Source organism: Micropterus salmoides, unplaced genomic scaffold (genome assembly GCF_014851395.1).
Source record: "Micropterus salmoides isolate LMB-PRFRI ecotype aquatic unplaced genomic scaffold, ASM1485139v1 Ms_hic_scaffold_13, whole genome shotgun sequence".
NCBI lineage: Eukaryota > Metazoa > Chordata > Actinopteri > Centrarchiformes > Centrarchidae > Micropterus > Micropterus salmoides.
In genome coordinates, this window is record NW_024040374.1 from 23,798,189 (window position 1) to 23,823,036 (window position 24,848).

At 41.7% G+C, this 24,848-nt stretch overlaps 2 protein-coding genes across 7 annotated transcripts; one reads left to right on the top strand and one right to left on the bottom strand.

Annotated features, from left to right (window-relative positions):
• Positions 1 to 96: 96 nt before the first annotated feature.
• Positions 97 to 8,397, bottom strand: LOC119900988 (dynactin subunit 1). Of its 5 annotated transcripts, none has more exons than XM_038716364.1 (12): positions 8,294 to 8,397; positions 7,473 to 7,540; positions 7,179 to 7,221; positions 6,873 to 7,021; positions 6,688 to 6,769; positions 5,205 to 5,376; positions 4,956 to 5,029; positions 4,777 to 4,853; positions 4,588 to 4,688; positions 4,415 to 4,503; positions 4,190 to 4,336; positions 97 to 2,810 (listed from the first exon to the last, which is right to left on the bottom strand). In XM_038716364.1, exons 2-12 carry the CDS (start codon positions 7,536 to 7,538, stop codon positions 2,653 to 2,655), a joined length of 1,158 nt encoding a protein of 385 aa, XP_038572292.1. In that variant the 5' UTR covers positions 7,539 to 7,540; positions 8,294 to 8,397; the 3' UTR covers positions 97 to 2,652. The 5 variants fall into 5 exon arrangements, with proteins under 5 accessions (XP_038572292.1, XP_038572288.1, XP_038572287.1 ...); XM_038716360.1 differs by having other exon boundaries at positions 6,873 to 7,033; positions 8,294 to 8,396; XM_038716359.1 differs by having other exon boundaries at positions 6,873 to 7,033; positions 7,473 to 7,662; positions 8,294 to 8,395.
• On the top strand, positions 6,955 to 14,209 carry mmachc (metabolism of cobalamin associated C). 2 transcript variants are annotated; one of them, XM_038716367.1, is made up of 5 exons: positions 6,955 to 7,040; positions 8,923 to 9,120; positions 10,965 to 11,117; positions 11,223 to 11,399; positions 12,408 to 14,209. In XM_038716367.1, exons 1-5 carry the CDS (start codon positions 7,005 to 7,007, stop codon positions 12,588 to 12,590), a joined length of 747 nt encoding a protein of 248 aa, XP_038572295.1. In that variant the 5' UTR covers positions 6,955 to 7,004; the 3' UTR covers positions 12,591 to 14,209. The 2 variants fall into 2 exon arrangements, with proteins under 2 accessions (XP_038572295.1, XP_038572294.1); XM_038716366.1 differs by lacking the exon at positions 6,955 to 7,040 and adding an exon at positions 8,581 to 8,679.
• The last annotated feature ends 10,639 nt before the right edge of the window (positions 14,210 to 24,848 follow it).

Genomic DNA, 24,848 nt, shown 5'->3' on the forward strand with positions numbered 1-24,848 from the left:
TGTTGTAAACTGCTCCATGACCACATCACCAACAAACAAAAGCACAATCAGAACACAACACTGATAGAGGCAACCACAGAAAGTCAAGCTCCTTTCTTTCAACTTTTACACAGACTTTTATTGTTGGAGACAAAAAATAAACTTTTTCTTTACAGACCGTTAGTGAATGAATCAGTGCAGTGCTTTACAACAGCGCCACTACACAATACTTGGCAAATGCAATAAAACTGCAGCAGAAGGGTCTGATTCATCAGCCATTATCTGGCCACAATAACAAATAAATGAGCCTTTTCTTCATTAAATGTCTCTTCAAATACAACATTTACAGCTATACAAGGAGAGTGTGTTAAAAGAGGTTTGTTTAAATACGGTTATGTACTGCTTTGTGCCAGTTACTGTTTGCCAAAAGGTCTTTTATTGTTCACTATTAACTGGTGAAACAATCTGTCTCTTTAGATGAACTGGATTGTGTCTATGGTCACTTTCCACACCCATTGCTCCGAATTCACACCCCACTGAACACTTGACCTGCCTGTCTGCTCCCCTGTGGCTCTGCACTGTGGTCTGGGATCGTCGATGGGGGGTGTCTGGATGCTGAAATATTAAACAGCTCGACACCTAGCCTGGCACAGTGTGACTCATGTCAGACACGGCAGCATAAAAGGACTCTCGTCTTAACTGAGAGTGTATATAAAGACATCGCAGTGGAGGTTGGGGGTGTTGGCGCCTTGATAATGTTAATGGCTTTTGATTCCTCTTTACCTTTGCTTCAGTTGCATTACCAGGAATCAAAACCCCGTCCTTCATCAGATTCCTCCTGGACTTTAGAGTGCATTATGTCAGGATTAAAAACCCATTAAATAGACATTACACTGCTGTACTGAAGAGTGTAGCTCACCAGAACTCAAGCTCAAAAAAAGTACTATGAAGTTTTACACTTATTACTGTAATAGAGCTGCAACGAGTTATAAAATAGTCAATTAGTAGCCGACTATTAAATTAATCGGCTACTATTTTGATATCTATTAATCGGTTTGAGTCATTGTTTAAGAAAAATTATTTGAGTCCAGTTTCTTAAATGTAATGTTTCTAGTTTAATTTCTCCTCTATGTCAGTAAATTTAATATATTTGAGTTATGGATGAAACAAGACATTTGAGGACATCATCTTGGGCTTTGGGAAACACATTTTCCACAGTTTTCTGAGACTTTACAATTCATTGTCATATCACAACAGATGAGATGCAGTTTGTAGTTATAGAAACTAATCAACTAACTGATTAAATGACAAAATAATCGACAGATTTATCAAAAATGAAAATAATCGTTAGTTGAAGCCCTATACTGGACATCAAAGTGCAATGTTTTGAAGTTAAATCTGCTGTAAAGCAAACCGATTGATTCAAAACTACCAACTTAAGTCAATATAAGAATATTGTGGGCAATAATTGTGCAAATCAAAAGCACAGTGATCAGTGGTGTTCTTATTGATTCCACTGTAGTAATGGGCAGAGATGAAAGTCTACTGCCCCATAACTTTCCCTTACCCCAACAATCTGTAATCATAAACCTTAACATAACTGTAAAATCTTCTGCCTGAAACTAAACCTTGTGGTTTAGCAGAAAAATCACAGCATTCCTCTCCTTTAACACTGGTAGGAAATTATCGTCGACTCGCAACATGGGTTCAGAGGGTGTGGCAAAAATGAAACCATTATATCCATTGGGTGGTGACTGACTCAAAATCAGTGAGGAATAAAGCTGCTTCCAAAAATGCAACTTCTCTGCCACAAAGCTTTGCTATCCACCATCACAAATGAATGAGAAGCTCTCTCAAAGATCTCAGCTTTTTAAACACCTGCCTGTCTCCACAGTGTGCTCCCAGTATCCTACCAGTCTGTGCATGTGGAGACGGTTACTGCAGATTATTTAAAGAGAACAGTCCTTTGTCCACAGCCATTAGCAGACGTCACTAACTAGACTGAGGAGAAACAATACTTTGACGCATAGTATTTCAAACGAAGAGATATCAACCAGGTAGCATCTGCTGAATCCTTTGGTGGTTTGTTTTAGAACAATGTGGTAGCAGGGGATTGGGTGTGTCACATGGGATCAGACTGTTTAAAGACGAATTAGCAATTGGAAATCTATTTGAAAAAACAAACAAAAAGCAGTTATTAACCTGTTGGTCTGACAGAGTGTAATCAGTCCTGAGTCCCTAACACTTCTGATTTTCTCACAAACAACTTAGCATTTGAGAATTTCCCACACTAAGAGAAAGTTTCCCCAAATGTATGAACTATGTGTCACATATGTCCAAGCAGGTCTGTTAAACAACAGTAATAAGACTAAGTAGGATGACTTAATTACTTGCTGTTATGTATGCGTTTCTGTTGCCACGCCATTAGCCATCCTTTGTTTCCGTTCCCCTTCCCTTAGGACCACAAAGGAAATAAGCCATATGGCCGTTTGAACAGACTGTTTCTATTTTGTTCATAAGAATAGGGCTGTAACTACAAACTGTAAGTGATCAAAACAAATCAGTTTAAAAGTAATAATACATCTCAGGTAGTGTATTGGAGAAGCTGGAAGAAATGTCTTTGTTGCTGAATTCTTCCCAAGTGAAATTACAGAACGTCACCTTTAAAAAAGGTCAGAGGTCATCGAGACTTAGGTCAGATACTAAATCTGGGTTCACGTCGTCATCAAGGGGATCATCATCATCATCATCCTCCAGATCTGATTCCGGACCAGCAAAGTCACTCCGTCGGGACTGAACGCTCAGACGTACTCGCGGCTTCTGTTGAAGAGCTGGCAGAGGTGAAGAGCAGAGAAGGAGCAGTTATTTCTTGTGTGCGAGTGACTGAGTGCCTCCGGTGGGATTAGCCTGGAAGACATTCAAACGTTTTCCCATAACAACTGTGTACCAGTATAACTGCATATGTGTGTGTGGATACAATCGTTAAATTAGCCTGGCTTCATGGACCCAAATCACTCAAAGAAACATTTAGTGCAGAGATTGTAATCTCTTCCGGGAACATCAACCTTCTGTTACAGTAAGTCTCAGGGGTGAGTGGTGCCTGGGCGCGCGCGCACGCACACACACACACACACACACACACACACACACACACACACACAAGAAAACTGGCTTCACAGAGACTGGTGGAGAGGAAATGAGAGCTTTACTGCTTTATCTGCAGACAAAAAAACACAGTAGGCCTACAAACTTGCTAAAATGGTGCTGAACATCTCCAGACTACATTCCTCACTTTTCTTTTATTTCTCATTTCAACATTTTCTTTCCTCTCGCCTGTTTTTACACTACTTCTCTGCCTTCATCATGGATTGTCCTCTTGTGATATATTTAAAAGAATAGTTTAACATTTTGGGAAATGTGCTTATTCACTTTCTTTCCACGAATAAGATGAGAAGATCAATACACTGTCATGACTGTATGTCATGAAGCCACAGCCATAAGACAGTTAGCTTAGCTTAGCATAAAGACTGGAAACAGGGAGGAAACGGCTAATCTGGCTCTTTCCAAAGATAATATATGCCTACCAGCACATCCAAACACAGAGGTTAAAATGTTATATTGCGTTTGTTTAATCCACGCAAAAACATAAGAGTAAAAACCACATGTACAATGTACAAGACTATTATTGGCTAGGAAATGTGACTTCCTGGAGTGCTGTCATCACTGTGAGATTGCAAGACAACAGGCAGTGACTCCAGAACAGATATGAGAGTGCTATCAATCCTCTCATCTAACTTTCAGCAAAGTAAGCATATTCCCCAAAATGTCAAACTACTCCTTTAACAGTATGCTGAAGTGGCACACACAGCTGAGTGCTCCCCTTGCTGAGTCACATCTACTGAGATGAATCAGAGTGAAGGCTGAGCCAGATGTGTGGGGGAGGGACGGGAGGGGGAAAGTACAGGTCCCATCTTGCTAAAAGCGTCATCAGCCTGTGCCCTTCTGGCGCCTTGCGTCACGTTCTGTCTTGGTTGGAGCGTGTGATCCAATTGTCAGAACTTGTTTTTGTTGGTGTGCATGAAGGTGGACAGAAGGCTTGTGGAAATGATACCATGTGAAACAGGTGGTGCTGATAACTCAGCACGCCGTACTCGAGTATCTGTAGGTGCACAAGGCAACCATGCTTGGGTGCATTTTCACTCGTCCTCACCAGGATCTTTGTCATCCAGCCAAGACAGATCATCTGAGCTGACTTCAGCCAGGCTCGGGGTTGGGCTAAAGTCTTCTGAGTCAGAGTCCGGCTCTTCAACTCTAACCCCTCTGCCGGGGCTGTGAGGGAGTGGGTGTTGTGATGCCCCTGAATCAAACAGAAAGACGTGGTTAAATAATGCTGTGTGTGTGTTGTGTGAGAGCCAGAGAACGTGGAGAGACTTGCCAGGTCTGTGCGCTGACAGCAGAGGTGTTGGTTCACGTTCTCGGAGAACAAGTCTCCTTACTTCCTCCCTCAGTTCTGACACGGTTGTTCTGTTGCAAGAGATTAATTGTAACATATTGTAAATCTCCCCAAACACACACACACACACACACACACACACACCCCCCACCCACCTGATCTGCCGGACCTCTTCTTGCGTGCGAGAATACTGAGAGACTGTCTTTGCCAGATCAGTGCTATGAGTTCTATAGCTGTCTGTCAGCTCCTCCAGTGTCTGAACAAAGCACACAAAGGAAAGGAAAGGTAAAGGTAAACCACACACCACCAGCAAACACAACCTGTGTGACACAATGTGTGCGTACCTTGCAGCTGTGTTCATACTGTCTCCTGGTCTCTCTGGCCTCTGCTTGGTGGAGGAACACGTCCTCCTCCTGTCTTCCTGTCACGAGGAAAACAAAGAGCAGACGTTATGAACAAGACTCTGCTTGCCTTGGCTTTGCCAAGCAGCACTGGGCACGATCAATGCAAGAGCGTGACTCACTTAGTCGTGTCTTCAGTTGGTCCACTTCTCTCCGCAGGTGCTCCAGCTCCTCCCGGCGAAGCTTTGAGCTGAAACTGTGGGGATAGAACAAAAAGTGGAGATAAAACGGTCATACCCGTCTTCCCCAAAATGAAAATGTCACCCAGACACCTTCCTAGTAGCAAACTGATGTGTTAACGTTTTCATGTCATTTTCGATCTTGAGCTGGACCTATTATCAGTTTAGTCATCAGCTCCACCCCTAATGCACCTCTCCTCCAGGTTGCCTAGCGACGTGGCTCTCGTGATGTGTCCCCGCAGACTGCTCAGCTCACGTCCGACCTCTCTCCTCCACTGCTCCATCCTTCTCTCTGCTCCTGGACTTTGTCCCCTCCTCGATTCGTCCCTCTCTCTTTCCCTCTCCCTCAGCCTGTGAACCTCCTCTGGGAAAGAAGAGAGATTTCTATGAAGAAGGGATTTTTTTGTGCTCCTTAAGCAGCCTTGTGGACAAATCTAAATAATTTATTAATGTCCTTAATTATGAATGAATCCCCCCTTGATGAGTGTATTTTGGTTTTTCAGACAGTAGAGGGGTGGGGAGTGAGTAGAGGAGGCACAGGAGAGGGAGCTTTAGCCAGAACTGAACTTATGAGCAGAGGTGAGGCAGCATTTTTAAACATCAAAATGTTATTGCACGTGTATTAATTTGGCAGACACCTTTGTCCAAGCAACGTACAGATGAGGTATAATACTAGCCACAGTAGATCAAAGAATAAAATACGACATTTTATCATTATTAATCTAAATAAATGAGACCATGTGTGAAAAATGTAATTTCTCTTGCTAGTGTTGATAGCGTGTGCTGGTCCTGGTCGACCAGCACCAGCACACACACCATAAAATTGAGGCCACACTTTCCTGTACTGGTTCCACCGTCCACATAAGTAAAATTAAACTGATCATATGAAATAATCATAGTGGAACCTGATAGTGGAACATATTTCCTCTTTTGGAAATAAAGGCTCTTTTTTGTTTACCAATCATTTCAACCACAACACAGTTGGTCTATAGTGTTTTATAAGAAACGTTTAGCAGCTGAATGGGTTACATGTAGTTAAAGACCAATGAGTGAAAGTGTGTTTTAAGTTCTCTTAAAGTTCTCAAAGATACTAATCAAAAAGCAACAGTAAGATTTTTTTTTCTTCCACTGAGGGACACACAACCTTGTTGTAGGAGGATCTCAGGTAATTAGCAGAACAATGCTGGAAAAGAAGTCCAAAAGTGTATGCAAGGGTGAGACCAGGCACTGTTGTATATACACAAATGGTAATGTATTGAATTAACACTAACCGGGTCAGCCAAAGGAGGCATGAAGCAGAGTGGTTGTCTTGAATTAAGTGAAGGTGTTGGTTGGTCCAAAAATAAACAGGTGAAGTATTCAAGACTGGTCGCTATGCAGGCATGAATAAGATTTAAAATGAAAGAACTGTGAATAATTCTGTGCTGACATAAACTGGATATGTCATTGTATTTACACTTGTTATATATAACATATGTTGCATGCAGCAGCCTAAAAACGTCACTGTGCATTGTTATTCCATATTTTTCATATGTGACCTGTTAACTTAGTGTGGGTGTGGCCACATTAAACAGTGTTGAATGTGATAAGAAATCCTTGATAATAAAAGGAGTCAGGTTTTGCTTTATTTATGAGGTGATAATGTGACCTAGTATAAACAGGTGCAGTAGGTTACCTTGTAGTGTGTCGATGTGACATTGCTGAGACCGTCTCTCCCTTTCCATGTCGTGGAGTTTCTGAGTGAGAGACTCAATCGCCTTGAAAAGACATTGGAGAAGATATTTGGAATTCTGTCAATGCTAACAACAGTATAATGCACCTAATCATCTGATCTTGCACACCTGGCTTGATTAAACACACCTGGCTCTGTATCTGGAGTTGTGACTGGAGAGCAGCAAGGTCTGCCCATTGAACACCAGGACTGAGAGATGGGGAAGGCTGTCGGAGAGGGGGGACCCGGAGAGGAAGAGCAGGACGGTCGACATCTGAATCATGAACCCTATCCTTCACTGGAAACAAGTCTGGAGAGTAAGAGGCGCGTGAGGGAAAGGCTTATAGCCAGTCAAATGAGTTTGTAATCTGCACGTTATTGTGAAGCTTGAAAGGGTGGAACACATACACTTCCCCCTTTTAGTCATAATCAGAAACCTGTAATAATTCACCCACCTTCTTCTACTTTGGTGAATTTCCCTGGTGAGGTCAGTCTCTCCTGTAGACACAGAAAAACACAAACTCAAAAGGGAATTTCCAAACTCTCACAATTAGTTCTTATCTTTAATCTGAATTAACTAAACTAGTGGAGCATTACTGCCATCTACAGATAGCTCCAATAATGACCACAGTATAACCACAAGACCACAGTGAAGACTCTCCTGTGTTGCAAACTCCTTTCATGGATATAAAATGTGTTTCTGTTATTGCCAGCAAGTCTAATAAATAAGGCATTTTGAATCTACTCACCCTCATCTTTGCAACGCTGCCATCTGCCACTGACAGGATAGAGCTCAGCTGATTGTCCCAGTTCATGTCTGAGTTGAATTATCATAGAAATGCATCAAGGTGTCAAATGTACCATTCATTAGCATTAGTCTATTGATCCTTGGTGCACAAAGTCATGTATGGCCTGACGGTGACTCCACATTAAAAAGCACTGAAAGATAATGACACAGTAATTTTAGACGTGGGGCTGGTCGGCGAGGTAACAACCTAGCTGAGACTCTGACACCTTGTGGGAGATTAAATTGCAGCTGGCCAGGACATTTGCACGTTTGTAGGGACGCTCATCAGCTGCTACTCAGGAAAATGTAGCCGAGGTGCTAGAGCGTGCAGGGGTCATTATATAATGGGTTACTCTAATTGATCTCCAGGGCCGTGGGGAATATCTCCATCTCAAGCTGTCACGAGCAGGTACAGATTTAAACCGGAAGCGGTGCAGGCAGGACAGGAGCTCAGCGGTGTAGATGGCTGGCTGCCAGAAAATGCTCACTACACACGTCAAGATAAAGTGGCGAAGGAAACGTTAAATAACAAACGTTCTCATAGTGTTAACCTATGCTAATTTCAGTTAGCAGCAGCTTTACGGTGACTTGTTTTCTCTCAGTGTTCATAACGTTACGTTAACGTTCCTGTCCTGGTTGGCAAAGTAATTATTGACCGTCTCCTGGACACGGAGTAATGTGTTGTTTTGAAAATATAATATAAACTATGGCTGAAATACAGTATATAATAATTAACGTAAACGACACAAATGCTTATGTTAGCCAGCTAACCAAGCTACTCACAGAAAAACCTGCGAATCCACTTTTAAATCCAGGAGCCCGTAACAGCGACGTGATTGCGTATGACGTAGCCGCAGGGGTCTTCTGGGTATTGTAGTAGACAATTACTCTACACAAATTTAGTGAAGTACTTCTGTTGAATTTCTCGGAAACACATTGTATTGTACATCGTATTGTAGCCACTCGCTTTGTCAGAAGAAATCACGACAGAAAAAGCAAGAGTCTAGCTTAATTTCTGACATTGATTAGCCAAAGAACTTCATATCCCACAATCCAAAGCTTTGCGTTGACGAGTAAGTATGGCGGCTTCCACAGGCAATGTGGATGTGATAACAGGACTGCTAGAGGACTATTTATCAAAATTTGGATTTGAGTGCTACCCTTTAAAGGTATTGTACTTCTAATGTGCAACTTAGCTTTGACAGAAGTAGTATACACAAATATACGATTCAATACATCGACCTGTTTACCTGCTAGCAAGGACTGAGAAGTGTAAAAGTGAAAGCCAGTAAAATGATTTAACAGCCTGTATTCAGATACAATATACGTTATATATTTCTCGTGGCGTTTTCCTTTTCTTGTTGGCCTGCTTGCTCCTGCCTCTCTGACACTCTGCCCCACCATGTTCACAGGTTGGTTGGTATAACTCTGTGCTGCCTCCCACCCTGCGCCTGGCTTACCCTGATGACAGCCTGGCCGTGGTGGTGCTCAGCACTCCTGACATGTTTGAACTAGCCTTCCTGCCCTTCATGGAGGAGAGGGGCTGCCAGGGGCTGTCTGACCCCATAGACCAGTGTGTCAAACACTGCGTCTCCTCTGCTGTCTCCCAGGTGAGCGAGTATGAGTGAATACCCCGGCCCCTTAAAAGTGGGGCAAAACAAGTTTGTATGATTGGTTGGATAGGGGTGGACGATGATGGGTAAAGTCTTCTATTGTAATTGTGTAATTTTAATTATGTAATTTTATATTACAATATCACTAAAGATACAGTAAACTGTCTGGACAATTAGGTGAAGAGTTAAAATGACTAGATGGGAGTGAGTTGTTTTTTTTTGTTTGTTTTTTTTGGCTAACCGTGCTTTACAACTATTAAAGGGACAGATGCCACACAAGGCTGGATTGGCAACTAGGCAAAGTGGGGTAACTGACACAGGGCCCCAGACCCTTAGGGAACCAAGTGCTAGATTCAATGAGTGTTATTTATTTTGTAGTAATTTAATAAATTGCAAATTGGTTTTCCAGATTTTGAAATATGCACAAATTGGCTGAAATACTAATGGCCTCATGACGAGTCTTGCATCATTAGCTCTGGGCTAGCTCTAGGCTCTGTCTTGCAGACATAGTGATCTTGTAGGTGATGTTGTCCTCACATGCTGCTCTTAAATATTCTTTTGAACTTTTCATTACTGAAAACGACATACAATCCACAGCAGGTAGTACTAGCTGTTTTAATGGGTCCCTGTGAAAACTATTGTCAGAATCAACTTCTATTGCCAGGTATGTGTACACGTACAAGGAATTTGGATCAGGATTATATGTTGCTCACGATGTGCTTACTTATACAACAATAATACAATAATAATCACACACAAGCTACAGTATAGAGAACACATATATACACAGTATAAACAAAAACAATATACAGATTGAGATAATAGTGCCTGGCAGAGTGCAAAGGATGCAGGAGTAAAATTATCATTATTATGTACATGTCGGAGGTTTGATTAGATATACAGGCATACAAGTACATGTACACAGTGTGAAACATAGTGCAAAGGATGCTGGAATAAATAAGTATTATGTGCAGGTGTTATGTACTTGAGGTAGGTGGGTTTGGTAAACAGTATATGCGAAATGAAAATATAACGATATGAACAGCTCTGAAATAGAGAATGATGAATAAATAATAAGTGGTAACCAGTAAACAGGTGGCTGATTAGAGGCAGAATTACTGGGTTATTGCACAAGAATTGTTCCTGACACTGTGAGTCAGAGTCAGCTGTTCATCAGAGTGATGGCTTGTGGGAAGAAACTGTTTCTGAGTCTGTTGATTTTGGCGTACAGTGCTCTGTAGCGCCTACCAGATGGGAGAAGCTGGAACAGGTTGGGTCCTGGGTGAGGTGGATCTGCAGTGATGTTTCCTGAATGGAGGGCAGGTTGGCACCGATGATCTTTTCTGCAGTCCTGACTGTCCGTTGTAGTCTGCTCCTGTCCTTTTTGGTGGCAGATCCAAACCAGACAGTGATGGAGGTGCAGAGGACAGACTGGATGATGGCTGTGTAGAAGTGGATCAGCAGCTCCTTAGGCAGGTTGAGCTTCCTGAGCTGGCGCAGGAAGTACATCCTCTGCTGGGCCTTCTTGATGATGGTGTCAATGTTGGGCTCCCACTGTCATGTACAGTCTGCACTTAATGGGTTTTTGGATGTGACTGGGTACATACACAGTGCACAAACATCTGCAGGAACCCAATAGCATATCTTTGCCCTGGAGTCCTATAGTGGGTTAATCTGGGCCATAATACCATAGTATAAAACTATATGACAAACTCTCTGACGGTCTCACAGTTAATGTCATCGTGTTGGATATCTTTAACCCACTTAGGAATAGGATTGCAACTATAACTATTTCCATGATCAGGTTGTGACACCTAAATATGCCCTTTCCTGCCCTGCAGTGTTTCCCCAGACAGACAGTAGATGTGAGGTATGACTACGAGTTGCTGCCCAGCAGGAAGCCCAAGTTCTTGGCACAGACTGCGGCTCACGTGTCTGGAGCAGCTTTCTACTACCAACAGTCTGATGTCAGAGACCAACCCTGGGCTGAAAAGGTAATGTTGCTCATTAAATTCCAGTAGTTGTGAAAGATATTATGTAGTGTTTCCATTTTATGTCTCCTCACCTCTGTTTTGTGTATCTCTCTCTGTTACCTGCAGAAGATGTTCGGAGTGTGTGTGCATCCTAGGTTTGGGGGCTGGTTTGCCATTCGAGCCCTGTTGGTGTTTGACGGTGTGACGGTGGGCCCTGAGATGTCACAGCCTGTTCCTCCTGACTGTGTGCCTTCCAGAGAAGGCAGGGTACAGCTGCTGGAGGCTTTCAACTTCAACTGGCAGGTAACGGGACCTCATCACTGAAAGCCATAATACCTGTGACACATACATTAAATAGACACCAGGGGATACCAAACTGTTTCATGCAAAAGACTTCAAAGACAGATGGCCTTTAGATAAGAGACCCCCTTCTGCAGAGTTTTGTGTTGTCTGTTCACTCTGTCTGTGCTGTAGTTGGTGAGAGACTATATTCCCTCTAGTTTTCAATAGGGCTGGGTAATAAAACAATAATGATGATTATCGCAATATCATTTTCCTCAATAACAACATAACAAAAGTTCAAAACATGTTCAGTAACATTTTACTCATGGTACATTAGATAATATAATACAATTTTATTGTAATTCTTTTGTTTGTTCCACCTCAGATTTGTGAGGTGATCCACTGTTTGGCATCAAGTGTTTGTCATGTTCTGACCATAAAAAATAGTTTAAAACCACAATTAACCATCTGGTTTCTTCAACTTTCACTCAGGAGCAAAAATTCTTTTAACTTGAAAGAAACAATGATTTGATATTTATTGTGATAATTATCAATATCAAATGGTATGAAATTTTTCATCATGATAACATTTTTGGCCATATTACCCAGCCATAGTTTTCAACACAAAGAGAAAACAAAATATATTTTAACTGAAATTTGAAATGTCTTGATTCTAAGTAAATGAAGGAATTTATCTTCTTATCATTTCTCTTTGACAATTTTGTTCTACATATTGAGACCACTATGGTTGCGGTCTCGCTAAAAATCTATTTATTTCAGTTTGATTCACAAGCACTTTCTCTTTCTCAGAAATTTAATTCTATTGTCGAGTCGTAATTTAACCTGTATTTTAGTAAAATAGGATTTCTTGGGATTTTAAATCCATTTGTTAAACACAGTACCAGTGTTTGTTTGGTACTGTGTTTGGTACAACAACAACAACAACATAGTGTTTGTTTTAATGGGTTTTCATCAAGTCATTAGAAAAACAATAAATCAAAGTTAATCAGAGGAATTTTGCATCACCAGGACTGGAGCTACAGAGACATCGTCCATCCAGTCCAGACCTACTCTCAGAAACAGAGGGACTACTTTTCCACTCGTCCTGCTCAGCGGATTGCTCTGCTTAAGACGTGGGGCTTTCTGCCGATGGATAATGACCATCCTGATCCGAACTCAGACGCACAGAGCCAGGTGAACGGACACGGCTGAAAGAGAAGAGAAGCTGCAGTGTAAAAGATTTGCCCATCCTCTCTGAGCACCAACCTGCACACTGCTGGACAGACTTTTTAAGACAATTTTGTTTCAGTCTTGATCGGCCGGCTGCGTTTGGGATGATGAAGTGAGCTTGTAAGGTTTTTGGTGAAAGCTATTTAAAGGTACACAAATACTTTTCAAGGACTTGCATATAAATATTTACTGCTTTACAGCTGCTAAATGATGCGTTTAATCACACTACATATGTTCACACTACAAGCAGCACAAGCGGCTCCTCTCAATTTGTCACCATTACCGTGAAAACCTGAACATACTCAAATGTACGTATGCTATAAACATTAGTGCTGCTGTGTCAAACCTTGTCCAAATGTGTTTAAACCAAATTATTTTGGTGAATGCACTTTATATCCTTGCTGCCTGTAACACAAACTGTAGCAGCAAGTTTTGTAGCAGTTTTGACTTTTGACTTCACACATTGTATCACTTGATTCACTCAATATCAACATAAGGGGCTTCAACAAGCCCTGTAACACCAGCCTGCCTTCAATTTGCCGTCTGTATCTTTACCCGCCAGTTCTTGATCGCAAGGAGAACAAACTTCACTTTTTTTCTATTTGTTGTAATAGTGAAGCCATAAAAAAAACCCAATACAAATCATAAAGAATTGTACGACTCCATGGATCTGATTTGAACAAATGTGCTGAGTAATAGTCCCCTGCTAGATACGAAAATTGAGGATATAAACAAAAGGAGGAAATCGATGACCACCACACTAAAAAAGAAACCTTTAAAGGATGAATGATTATCCTCCTAATTGTTACTATTCAGTTACCTTTAATGGTATGTAGCTATGCAAATACCTTTGGTCCAACTTTTGAGTTTCTGCCTTCAACCCAACACAGTGGATCCATCAAACAACTTTCAAATGTTTCTCCTGAAGAAATAGTCTCAATGAAAGCTGCACAGAGTACGTCCTGTGGACTATCCAGAGCAATACTGCTGCATTTCAATGCTGTGTGCTCTAAAAACAACATGCTGTTTACTTTCACTGTAAAACAAATGAGTGTTTTTTTTGTTTTTTAACATACTTACTTTAATAATGTAACATTTGAACAATGTTGGTCATAGCTTCAATGATGCATTAGCTGTCTGTGTGTAGTAGCTCCAAAATGATAACTGCATGTTTTGTTTGGGATTGTATGAATCAGTCCATCTCATCTCTCTTCAGCAGTTATTGGTTCCATTGTTTTGTCCTTGTCTCCAGCTTACCTGACACTGAGCTTGATGCATTATAGATGTGAGCTGCCTCTGCGCACCCCCCTGCATGGTGACAGACTGACTACTTTCAACTGTGACTAACCCTTCCGTTAGTGATTCAGTGCCCCACACGACACTGACCCTGGACGCACTCCGTTTGTCAGGTGTATTTCTATCTTTTTAACAAAGTCGTATCCATCTGCACTTCTGCAGTAGAAATTCAGCGCCGGTCAAATCTATTGTTACACCACTAGATGTCATTGTTCTCCTCTTGTTAACGCAGAGTGAGGATTTGCACTGCTGTCTCTGAAGCATCTGCAAATGTTCAGCGCTCAATAAAGTCAACCAGTGATCACAGATAGCCTTCTTCACATTATAGAGTACACCTTCTACCCACTGTAACTGCGAAGTGAACATTACATGACAGATCTTGCATGTGTTACTTTAATTTAAGCAGTTTTACTTTCACTCCTGCCTTCACTATTTACCGCAATTTGACTTTTTGTCCCACTGAGCTATCCATTGCTTCATTTCACATTTTCTCTTCATTGAAACACCCCATCTCTCTCTCCCTCTTGCTGCATCCCTCTCCTCACCCCCTTCTCCTTCCCGTGCTATTCTATCTGTGTACTGAATCAGCATTTCAGAGCAGTGTGCCGCAGGCCTGCAGAGAGACAGACCATGGTGTTAATTATACTCTCCCCTATCCCCCTCCTCTGTTGCTATATCCCACCACTCTTCCCCTCTCTCTCTCCCTCGCTCTCTGTGTCTCTCTTTCAATGTATGTATGTCTGTAAGTCAGTTAACTCTGCAGTTTACTCGCAGCGCCACTTCAAGCTTCTAAGGATGCTGTAATATCCACAATAGTCTCACTTCAAATAACTTATCATTAATTCTTAATGTCCTTTCAGTACATTCATATTACATTACAGTTTCATTTTTTAGCAGAGATTGCAAGCCACATTTTCCAGGCCGTTTTCCGCAGGAATAATATTTGGCACAAAGCTAGACATCAAGAATTAAAAATGCGTTTCGTCCTTGCTGTCTCCCTTTGCAGCCTTTTCTCACCCCTTTCACGCCTCTGGGAAGGTGGGGGGTATACTTTTCTTTAGCGACATCTGACAGAGTGAAAAATCAACCCTCTTGCCTCAGAATCTGCAGATCTGCAGGAGGGGGACACTCCTGATGATCCTGCTCCCTCCTTTCCCCTCGGTTTAGTATCCTGCAGGGCTTAGTTGTCTCTACAGTGTAGCTCTGGCAGGCAGAGTTTTTGCTGGACTGCAAAGGCAGTTTTGCACTTTTGACTGTTGTGGGACACAGAAGGTGTACCTGCATTACACTGCTACAGACAAGAAACTAGAAAAACTAATACAGGAGTCTCTAAGCAGTGAACAAAAGAGATTACAGTTATGTGATATTTTGTAGTTTTAGAAGACACTGTATTGAACAGTTTAGGAGCTAGTCCCACAGCAAAGACTTGTAATCCAATAAAAAGCTGGCTCCTGGTTGCTGGTCGTAAAAGAAAATGAGTTTCGAATCGGTCTCCTAGGAGAAGCGATGTTAAAAGTCCACTGGGTGCTGCTCTCAAAAACAAAAAATCCAATGGCAGAAAGACAATAATGACATGTCTTGATGTTGACAGCAAGAATTATTGGGCGCTGAAATGGTTTTAGGCAGAAATGAAAAAGAAGAGAAAGAAACGGGAAAAAGATGAGTGGTGTTTCATGAGTTGTGGATCAGTGAAGCAGTGTTATCCGCCCACAGACATCAGTTAACAAGAAGAGAGTGGAAAGGCCAGCAGCACACCAGCAACAGAGGAGGAACTGAGCGCTGAGTAGGGGGGACGGAAAGTCCAACATCCAGAGAATTGTATATATGTATTATTTAATATTTACATGACTGTTTGGTATTTGGAATTGAGGGAGAAAAGGATGAAACATTTAGTTCTTGAATACTACACAGAGATGGAGATCTGTGAGGAAAAGGAAAGAGCTTAATTATAACTCTGTTCTCTTTCTCTATTTCCTGAACTTTCTTTCTCTGCTTATGCTGACAAAAATAGTCTCATTTTCTCACAGAGCCTGTCTCTCTCTAAACCACACTGCCTCTGTATGTGTGTGTTTCTAGAGGTTTTAAATATTTAAAACCATCTCCTTATCAGTTTCTTGGATTAGCATAATTAACTGGTCCTCTGCCTCAGAATTCCCCTCGCAGCCAATCGCTCATTGGCTGTGGCTGCAGAGGCCAATGGGGAGGCCAATGGATGGGGGTGTGAGTGGTCAGCCAAAGACAGAGGGGTCTGAAAAGAGGGAGGGCGAGAAGAGAGGTGTCTGATTATCCCTCCTTTCTACACATGCACAAACAATTTGAGGAAACAATGTGACAAAATCTGATGAAGCCTGTGCATAACATTCATTCATTTTGCTCAATGTTCCCCGCGCTCACTCTTCCACCTATCTCTCCCACAGGCTCAAACATGCATTGAATGTGACAGCATACATGGCTCATTTAGTCTGTCAGACAGAAAGGCAAAGTCCGGCCACTGAGTCTGCATGCAAACAGAAGACTCTCTTTCCCACAATTAGTAAGTGACTAATGTGCAGCAGGCAACAATGGGGCACGTGATCATGGTTCTCCATGTAGGAAAAAATGCTTTGAGTATCGTCCCAGCTATAGGATGTCCATATCTGTATATAATTTTACTCACTGGTAAAATGTTCCTTTTTCTCTCACAGGAGTTGCAAAATAACATTCATTTGAATCGCCATCGTTTCCACTATAAAGCAAGCATCAAAGAACAGTGTGACAGTCAGACAGGAAAGGAGGATTAGCCCAAGCTAAGGTTCCCCTTACATAATCCACTGTTTTAGATTAGTTTCATACCCCTGAGAATATGATACGTTTAACCCTTTGAAAAAGGAGAACTGCAGCCTCACAGTATAGATCTACAGCAGAGGCGGTCCTAACGCACCAAGGTTTGAAGACAACAGGACATAGTTATTCTTTATGACGTAAAAGTACAGCACTACATTTTGTTCAGTTACGGACTGTGAGAGTTCAGCTTGAGTTAGTGTATGCTGCAAGTCAATGGGTTAAAGCTAGCTATGAAACTTTGACAGTAGCCACAGTGACAATTACAGGATAACTGTAGGCAAACTAACTCAGTAATTTCTGTTACACAGCAATCTAAAATGAGCTAACATCAACTAACCACCACATGCAAACCAGACCTAGCACGACTGTAGCAGTTGTACCCCCCAAGTCTATTGAAATGAAAGACATAAATAAGCAAAGGTTGCAGCCTAATCCTTTTTCATTGGTAAACAAACTGCTTAAAGGGGAACTCCACTGGTCTTACACATCAAAGTCTGTTTACAGGTGTTGGGGAGTACCACTGCATATGTAAAATGCGGTGATGTCTGGTACATTTTTTTAACATGCTTTAAGTCAAGTCATGGATGCTGTGTGTAAATTCTAATATAATGTTAAACCTAACATCTCCAACATTGAAGTTTTAACATTTTATACTTGCTATCCTTTGCAAGTACATACAAATTCCTATTAGTTTCAACATTGTTAGATCGTCTTCCCAAACACGTACATTTCTACCGTCCTGTGTGAGAGCGTGCATGCAGGGGACCCGAAGTTTGATATAATCTTGGTTAGTGCAAACAGCAACTTTAGAAATGGGCAACATAGTTTGGTCGTATCAGCAAATCAATCTCTGGAAACGTTTATTTCTGTATTTACTCGGTTTTGAAAGAAGGTGCTGCTTGATTCCACAGCCACATGCACACAGCAGAGTGATAACAAAGGCATCCACTGACTGTAGATGAGCGCGCTGCACCAAAACCACAAATGCATGCATGAAAAGAGGTCCAGTGAAGCTTCACATGCATGTTGAGTGATTGTTTATAGAGAAGAAAATTCTACAGCGCACTTAAAGTCACTAGGAGGGGCTTTTCTCGCTCCATCCTGCTTCTTAATGAATGATTGTAATTAGCTCCATCCCTCGCTTGCCTGGTGGGCTGCTGTGGTAAAGGCTCACATGGTGCTCTGAGCTAATTTATGGCTATGCATTAAGTATTACATCACAGCTGCCAATGAAGTCTGAAATCTGCCACTTATACCAGATTAGCTCCTCACTACTTTGGCTCTGCCCACAAGAAACAGCAAGGAACCACATTTACATCATTCATCTCTTTCTCTGTTCATGATGTATTTCTCTTTCTTTCCTTCTGTTTTACATTCATGAATTATCCTTTAGGAAGATGTTTGGTCACTTTCTGCCATTTTTCTGCTAGATATCCTCCTGTATAACTCCCCACCCCTCCCTCCCTTTTTGTTTACCTCCCTCCCTTTCACTTCTTCTCTTCTCCAGCCCCCCCAGAGAGACCGGTTTGTTGTGTCGTGTTGCTGGGCTATGGAGAAAAATTATGCTCACTCTTGGTCATCATTACCTGTGATTACTCTCTGAGTGAGTCTGTGTGGGCTCAAAGACAGAGTAATAGCCTTGTTTAGAGAGGCCGGGAGGACATTTTTCTTATTTGACAATGTAGCTTGTAGACTAAGTACACTTTTCCCACACACTAACTTGAGTTTAGATGTGACATTGAGTGGGTTTAAACACTTCAGACTGGTCTCCACTCCTGAACACAAACTATGATAAACCAAAGAAGATCTTGGGAATTAGGATTGAGAAAAATTTAATGGCCTAAAGCACTAAGTGGCATATGTGTGTATCATCCATTTGCTTCATCCTAAGAGCTACATTGCCTCCATATTGACTATTATACAGTTTTATTAAGTTCCCCTCAAATCAAGTAAGTGCTGCTCCAGCTCAGTGTTTGACCTTAAAGTCAGCCATGGGCTGGTATGGAATGGCTGGGGACAGGTGATTTAGTCTGATTGGTAGTTTAGTGCAAGTGAGCATCTCTAAGTAAAATATCCCTTGTAATGGAGATGCTCACAGGTCAAAGCCTCATCCATGCCAAATGCTAAAATATTCACAAGTGATGTGGAAATCCATCTGAGATAGCAAGAAGAGGCTGCAGGCTTCGCTTTCAGACCCCTGGATACTCAGCGCACCTGTTGTCCAACATTCACCATCGATAAGTGTAATGGGAGGACAGATGAATTCATTAGGCTCAGATTGACCTGCTATGACGAGCAATTTAGTTTCAAACAAGTTAGGCACCTGCGGGAGAGAGGAAATTAGCATTTTAAATAGGGACGATTATAGGCCAGGCCACTGTGTGTGTGTGTGTGTGTGTGTGTGTATGTATGTGTGCGCGCTACACACACACACAGACATTTCCTTTCTACTCACTTGAGTAACACATCGCCGTGGTTTATGCTATCTGAAATATTGACATAACATAATGCTCTCCTCCTACGCTCCAATGCACTTTTTATAAATAGAGTGCCGGTGCTGAACGCAACTGGAGAGCACTTCTGAGAGCACTTGAATCTGACACAACACAAAGAAACCACTCTGCCCTACTCCTACATTTAGCTGGCAGGCCTTGCAAAATAGTTACCAGTGTGAGCATTTAAATTACAGATGGTTTTGATATGATAGTTACAGTATATCAGCTTAAAAGAGATATGGGCTTGTGCTAGAAATTCAGAAGTTGTTTTTTTTCTACAGGGATATCCAATTGGCCAATTTCTAACCATTCTAGTGGCTTGGCTCTTGGGATGACAACATTTTCCCACCAGTTTGGTCCTGACTGAAATGTGTCAAAAATTGTCAGATGGATTGCCACGAAATTTGGTACAGACATTCATGTTCCCCTCAGGATGAATTGTGAAATATCTTCAGTGATCCTCTGATCTTTCATTTAGCACCATTATCAGATCACAAATATAATTTGTTAAATATTTTGGATTATCAACAATTGCCTGCCAAACTGCATTCCCATCAGCCTCAGCTGTACTTTGTGTTTAGTCGTAATTGGCAAATGTTAGCATGCTAACACACCAAACTAAGAGGGTGAACATGGTAAACATTATAGCCTACCTGTTAAACATCAGCATTTTAGCCTGCTGATTTTAGCATTTAGCTCAAAGCACCGCTATACCTGAATACAACCTCACAAATTTCCTAGCATAGATAGACTCTTATCAGTCTAGTTAAAAGGTTCAGAGAAGTTCAGATGGTCATGCTTCATCATATAATTATACTGTTGATGAATTCCTTACTGAAAATTAAGGCAAAAAATTACATGACATAATATCTTAATGAAATTTGTTTAGCAATGAAGGACAATATGTTACGGTTGTACTGTCTGTAACTTAAGACCATCACAATCAAACAGTGCCTCTCACTGACTTTAGCGGGATTTCTATCACATTAGTTACTGTAGGATGAAGGCAGATTAACAGGGCAATAGTTTTGTTTTTGACCCCCCCATTATATGAATAACATCTTTGTTTTGTTTGTTTTGGTGCCTGTAACTAGGGTGATAGTGTGTGTGTTGAAGGGTGGTTGAATGTGTGGGGATATATGACTAGGTTCTACTTACAAGGCAGTTCACTCCAGCATGCAAATAGAGAACCTATAGCCCCTTTTCCACTCGACTCGACTCACCTTTGTTTGGTTTTCCATTGTGTAAAAGTTGTACCTGTACCTGTAGACAGGTACTTTTTTTCGTATCACCTCCGTTGAGGTTCCAAGCGAGCTGAGGCGATGCTAAAATGTGACGTAAAAATACGGTTGGTCAGAGAGAATGGTCAATATTCACTGCATCATCATTGGGCGCACCAGACAGAGGCCAGCAACAGAAAGTTTTATATTTTACAGTTTTCGTATGTAATTTCATCACTAAATCCATTTCTGAGAAGTTTTGAGGTGAGAAATCAACTGTGTAGATTTCAAATCTTGACAGTTTTACAAGAAGTGATGGTGGAACAAGAATGTGCTTGAAAGTTTTAGGGAGTTGAGGAGTTCCGCAAGTGGCGGCGGGGGAAGCCAACCCATGGGAGGAGATCCCGAGGCCGGCCATCCGCCCGCTCACAGAGCCCTCTGCTCCCGCCGTCACACAGACCGCTGCAGCAACAACGGCAGAGGAAAACACAGCTGGACATTCATACCGCTTATCTGTCTTTACATTCTGAGTAATGTTGAAACGTTTTAACTTAAGTAAAGAGACAGCTGTGTGGACCGCTGGTGTGTGTGTCGCATTGAAAATTACGTTGCACCAATTTTGTGTGGCGTCGCTATGATGACCAGCTGAGGGGTGCTATCTCTGGGTATTATCTGCAATGGAAAACAGAACATGGCCAAACCGACTCGAGTAGAGTCGAGTCGAGTCGAGTCGAGTTGAGCTGGTACTGGTAATGGAAAAGCGCCATAAGTCACTCGCTCCCTGCCCATGGGACCTTATTTCAGAAGAAATATGTACGGTAGTCAATGGCGAGAGACACTTTATTTTTTGATCCTGTTTGAACTGTGCCCTGAGTAACACATATGATGTTTGGGCTGTCTCCGACTAAGGATTTACATAGTCGAATGTAGTCGACTGATAGTCGAATCATATGTGTTTTTGTGTGCAGTGATTGCGAGCCGGGGGGTGTTGCACACGGTAGCTCCGCTTTAATCTTGAGAAGTTGCAGATTTCCAGCAGAGCTGAGGCTTTTTGAAGACCCTTTTCTCTCTCTCTCTCTCTCTCTCTCTCTCTCTCTCTCTCTCTCTCTCTCTCTCTCTCTCTGTCGGCTGTCATTGTCCGGTCTTGTGCAGAGTTTTACGTGCATTACTGCTACCGACAACTACATGCACGTCGGTTAGCCGGCTATTTTAAAACGATAAAACATTCTCGGGGCTCGGTCTCTTCTGCCACTACACATACGCCTACACATGCGCACTGACGACCCAGGGTCAGGGTTACAATTTTGGATTTATGCACACACTTATTACATTTATTGAAAGTTTTATTCTTTTTACATGTTTATTTACAGCATTAAACAGTGAAATGTATATTGTAACAGGCTGTATATTAACTTATTGGGAAAAACTGGTAGTTCTATGTAAAATCAGATGTTGAGCACCCCCATATCGCTGCGAAGCTTCGACTGTGAGACTGACATTCGAATCAGGCTCCGCCCTTCGAAGCATCGAATCTTTGACTATTCTGGGTCAGCCCTACAATTTAAAATATAATTTTGTCCATCAAGAAAGTTGCAGTAAAGTACATTTAGTTGTGTGTGAAAACATCTCTCGTTTCGCACAGTATACGTCACCAACATGTTAACGCGGTAATGCTAGCTAACTTTCATTGCTTGATTGCTGAAAGCTAGATAACTTGGCTATGTTCCACACAGAAATATATTTCACCTGATGTGTTTAATCCAAGGACTCTCAGTCCTTTTATCAAATCATCTACACATGTATGTTCTTTGATGTTAGCTTCAGTAACGTCAGCTTCAGTCATTGACAGAAACAGTTACAATGTCTCATACGTGACGTTTGGGTTTGTGGTCTTTGTAATTATGTATTTTCACAGTCTTATACCTCAAAAGTTTTACATCAAACTGTGATTTTCTTGACTTTTAAATTGACATGAACATTTTAAATTGACCTTCATCATTTGTGTAATTCAGAGCACAATTCAAACGGGATCAAAAAAATAGTTGTCTCTTGCCATTGACTACCGTACATATTTTTTTAGAAGTAAGGTCCCATGGTGGTCCACCGAAAGGGGAGGGACTTAGGCTCTCTATGCTTTCCCCTGTTATGGCAAGGATCAAAATTACAGTCATAAGTTATCCATATACAGTATCAGTGTTACATACATCAAAACTCCTAAAAGGATTAAACTGAGAATTACAACCAACCAACTTCTCAGAGTAACAAAGACAAAACAGGACAAGGAGGGATTTGTTAAGCACACAATTAAAAGCATCACAATAACAAAACATATTATGCATATACTGTATGTGCCCACAGCATAGGAGAAGATGTTACATTTCTCAGATTCAGCAAGGTAAAAATGTGTATTTTATTTTATTTATTTATTGGTGGGCAAGATTTAAAGAAGAGATGAAGATATTGCTAAGCAAAGAGAACCAGCACCAGGCAGAGGCTAAGGGAAGATCAATTTCCCACCAGATTTGGAATTAAGAGAATCAAGGGGATGTGGGAATACATTTAAGGCAACTCCACATGTCTTTAAGCAGTGTGGAGTCTCAAATAAAAGAACCAGGTTGAAACTATGGCGAGTAAACTTCCCTGAGGTCTTGAAAGCAGCCTTCATCATTATAGATATCCTTTAACACTTTTATACCTCTAGAACCTCATGGAGGGAATATGAATGAAATAGATCCGGACAGCAGTAAATTGTTGTTTCATACTGGTCATGGAGCATACTGTATGTGGAATGGTTTAAAATGTTTTCCTGTTTCCTACTATACAGATATAGTGTGAGACACAGTGGATCCCAGGGGACGATTGTTCTTCTATAGATAAAATGCAGAACTTAAAAGTTCCTGTAAACTAATGGGTGCACACAGTGAACTCTCTGTTCTCCTCCAGGGAAAATCCAATAGATCAGTTAATGGGGAATAAACCTCAATTTTCTTTTAACACTGCACAGTATAAAGACGGAGCTGTAAGTCGACAGAAATGGTCAAAATCTTTGAAAAGATATATAGGCGGAGAATGGAGAGAAGACATCTCATTCATTTTAATAGCAGAAGCCCCACCATGGAGGGTGACATTAAGAGGAGACCAGTTCATTTTATTAATCAGTTCATTTTAGTCATCTTGTATATTAATCTCAAACTGAAAAGAATTTGTGAAAGTTTCAGAAAAGTACACTGCAAACAAGGTTGAGAGGGGTTTTCATGTAGACACATTCACACACATGCATGTGCGCACACTTTGGGTTTGGGCTGAGTCAGGCTTGTCGAGAGCTACAAGAAACTGCTCTCCCTCACACACACACACGCACATGCACACACGCAGTCAGATCGATAGAGAAGCATCTTGGTGAGAAGAGGGAGGCCCATGTGGAGGAGAGGAAACACAGAATCATATCTCTTATTCTCTTCTCCCTTTCTTCCCATCTTTGACCTGCTTTCTCTCGTATTGATCCTGCAATTTTTAGCTGCATCCTCCAGCATGATGCTTTTTACAAGATCTTTCTCTTTTTCTCTCTCTGCCATCTAACCCCCCTCTTCTCCTCGGATCAAGAAAGTTCATCAAAGCTTGCTCATGTCACTAAATGCGAGCATAGTTCCAATACTTTTGCACTTTTTGCACAAAGCCATAGTGCATAGTGCACTAATAGCGTCTTAGTTAATTTTAAGTCATAGAATGGGGTTCACATCATGGCGCTGTATATGTCTCTTGAGAGAGGTTGTTGAAGATAGGCAAGTGCAAGAGAGAGACAGAGTCATATCCTCTAAAGGAGGAAAAAAGATCACAGCCAAACTTATCAGCCCACCACAGACTTGGACAGAAGAGGAAAATGGGCTGGAGTGCTGTGAGTTACTGAGTCTGAGCCCTTCTGAGACAGGAAAATTGCTTCTGGAGGAGGAAACTTGTTTCTTCTGCAGCTGACAGACATGCAGAATCCTGTGCCGTCAGCTGCCCCCCCCCCGACTGCCTGTGCAGCTGCAGTGGTTGTGTGCGTTTCATCTGAGTGGGTTTCTGCTTGGCCATATTCAGTGTCTCCTGAGAGGAGTCAGACTACACCTCTACCTGGAATAGGATCAAGGGGCCATCCATCAAACATAACACACCTACTATAACTGGGCTCACAAAGTGCTGAGCAAGCAGTTTGTGAGAAAAGGGCATGTGAGAATCTATCCTTTATTTGTGTTTTGACAAAAATGTGAGGTAAGTGTAATTGCTTTCGCTGAGGTTGAACAGGTGACCCTCGTTGGATGTACCATTTCATGCAGAGTGAAACATTTCACAGACACATTTCAATCCTTCTGCTCTTCAAGGACGCCTTCTCCATCCTGTCCAGGTCCTCTACTTACTGTTCAAAC

Coding starts and splice junctions, on each gene's coding strand:
- LOC119900988 (XM_038716360.1), bottom strand. CDS start 7,538: ATGAACTGGGACAATCAGCTGAGCTCTATCCTGTCAGTGGCAGATGGC. Junction 7,222..7,472: donor GCAGCGTTGCAAAGATGAGG/GTGAGTAGATTC, acceptor CTGTGTCTACAG/GAGAGACTGACCTCACCAGG. Junction 2,811..4,189: donor GCTGGATGACAAAGATCCTG/GTGAGGACGAGT, acceptor CACCTCTGCCAG/CTCTTCAACAGAAGCCGCGA.
- mmachc (XM_038716366.1), top strand. CDS start 8,590: ATGGCGGCTTCCACAGGCAATGTGGATGTGATAACAGGACTGCTAGAG. Junction 9,121..10,964: donor TCTCCTCTGCTGTCTCCCAG/GTGAGCGAGTAT, acceptor CCTGCCCTGCAG/TGTTTCCCCAGACAGACAGT. Junction 11,400..12,407: donor CTTTCAACTTCAACTGGCAG/GTAACGGGACCT, acceptor TTGCATCACCAG/GACTGGAGCTACAGAGACAT.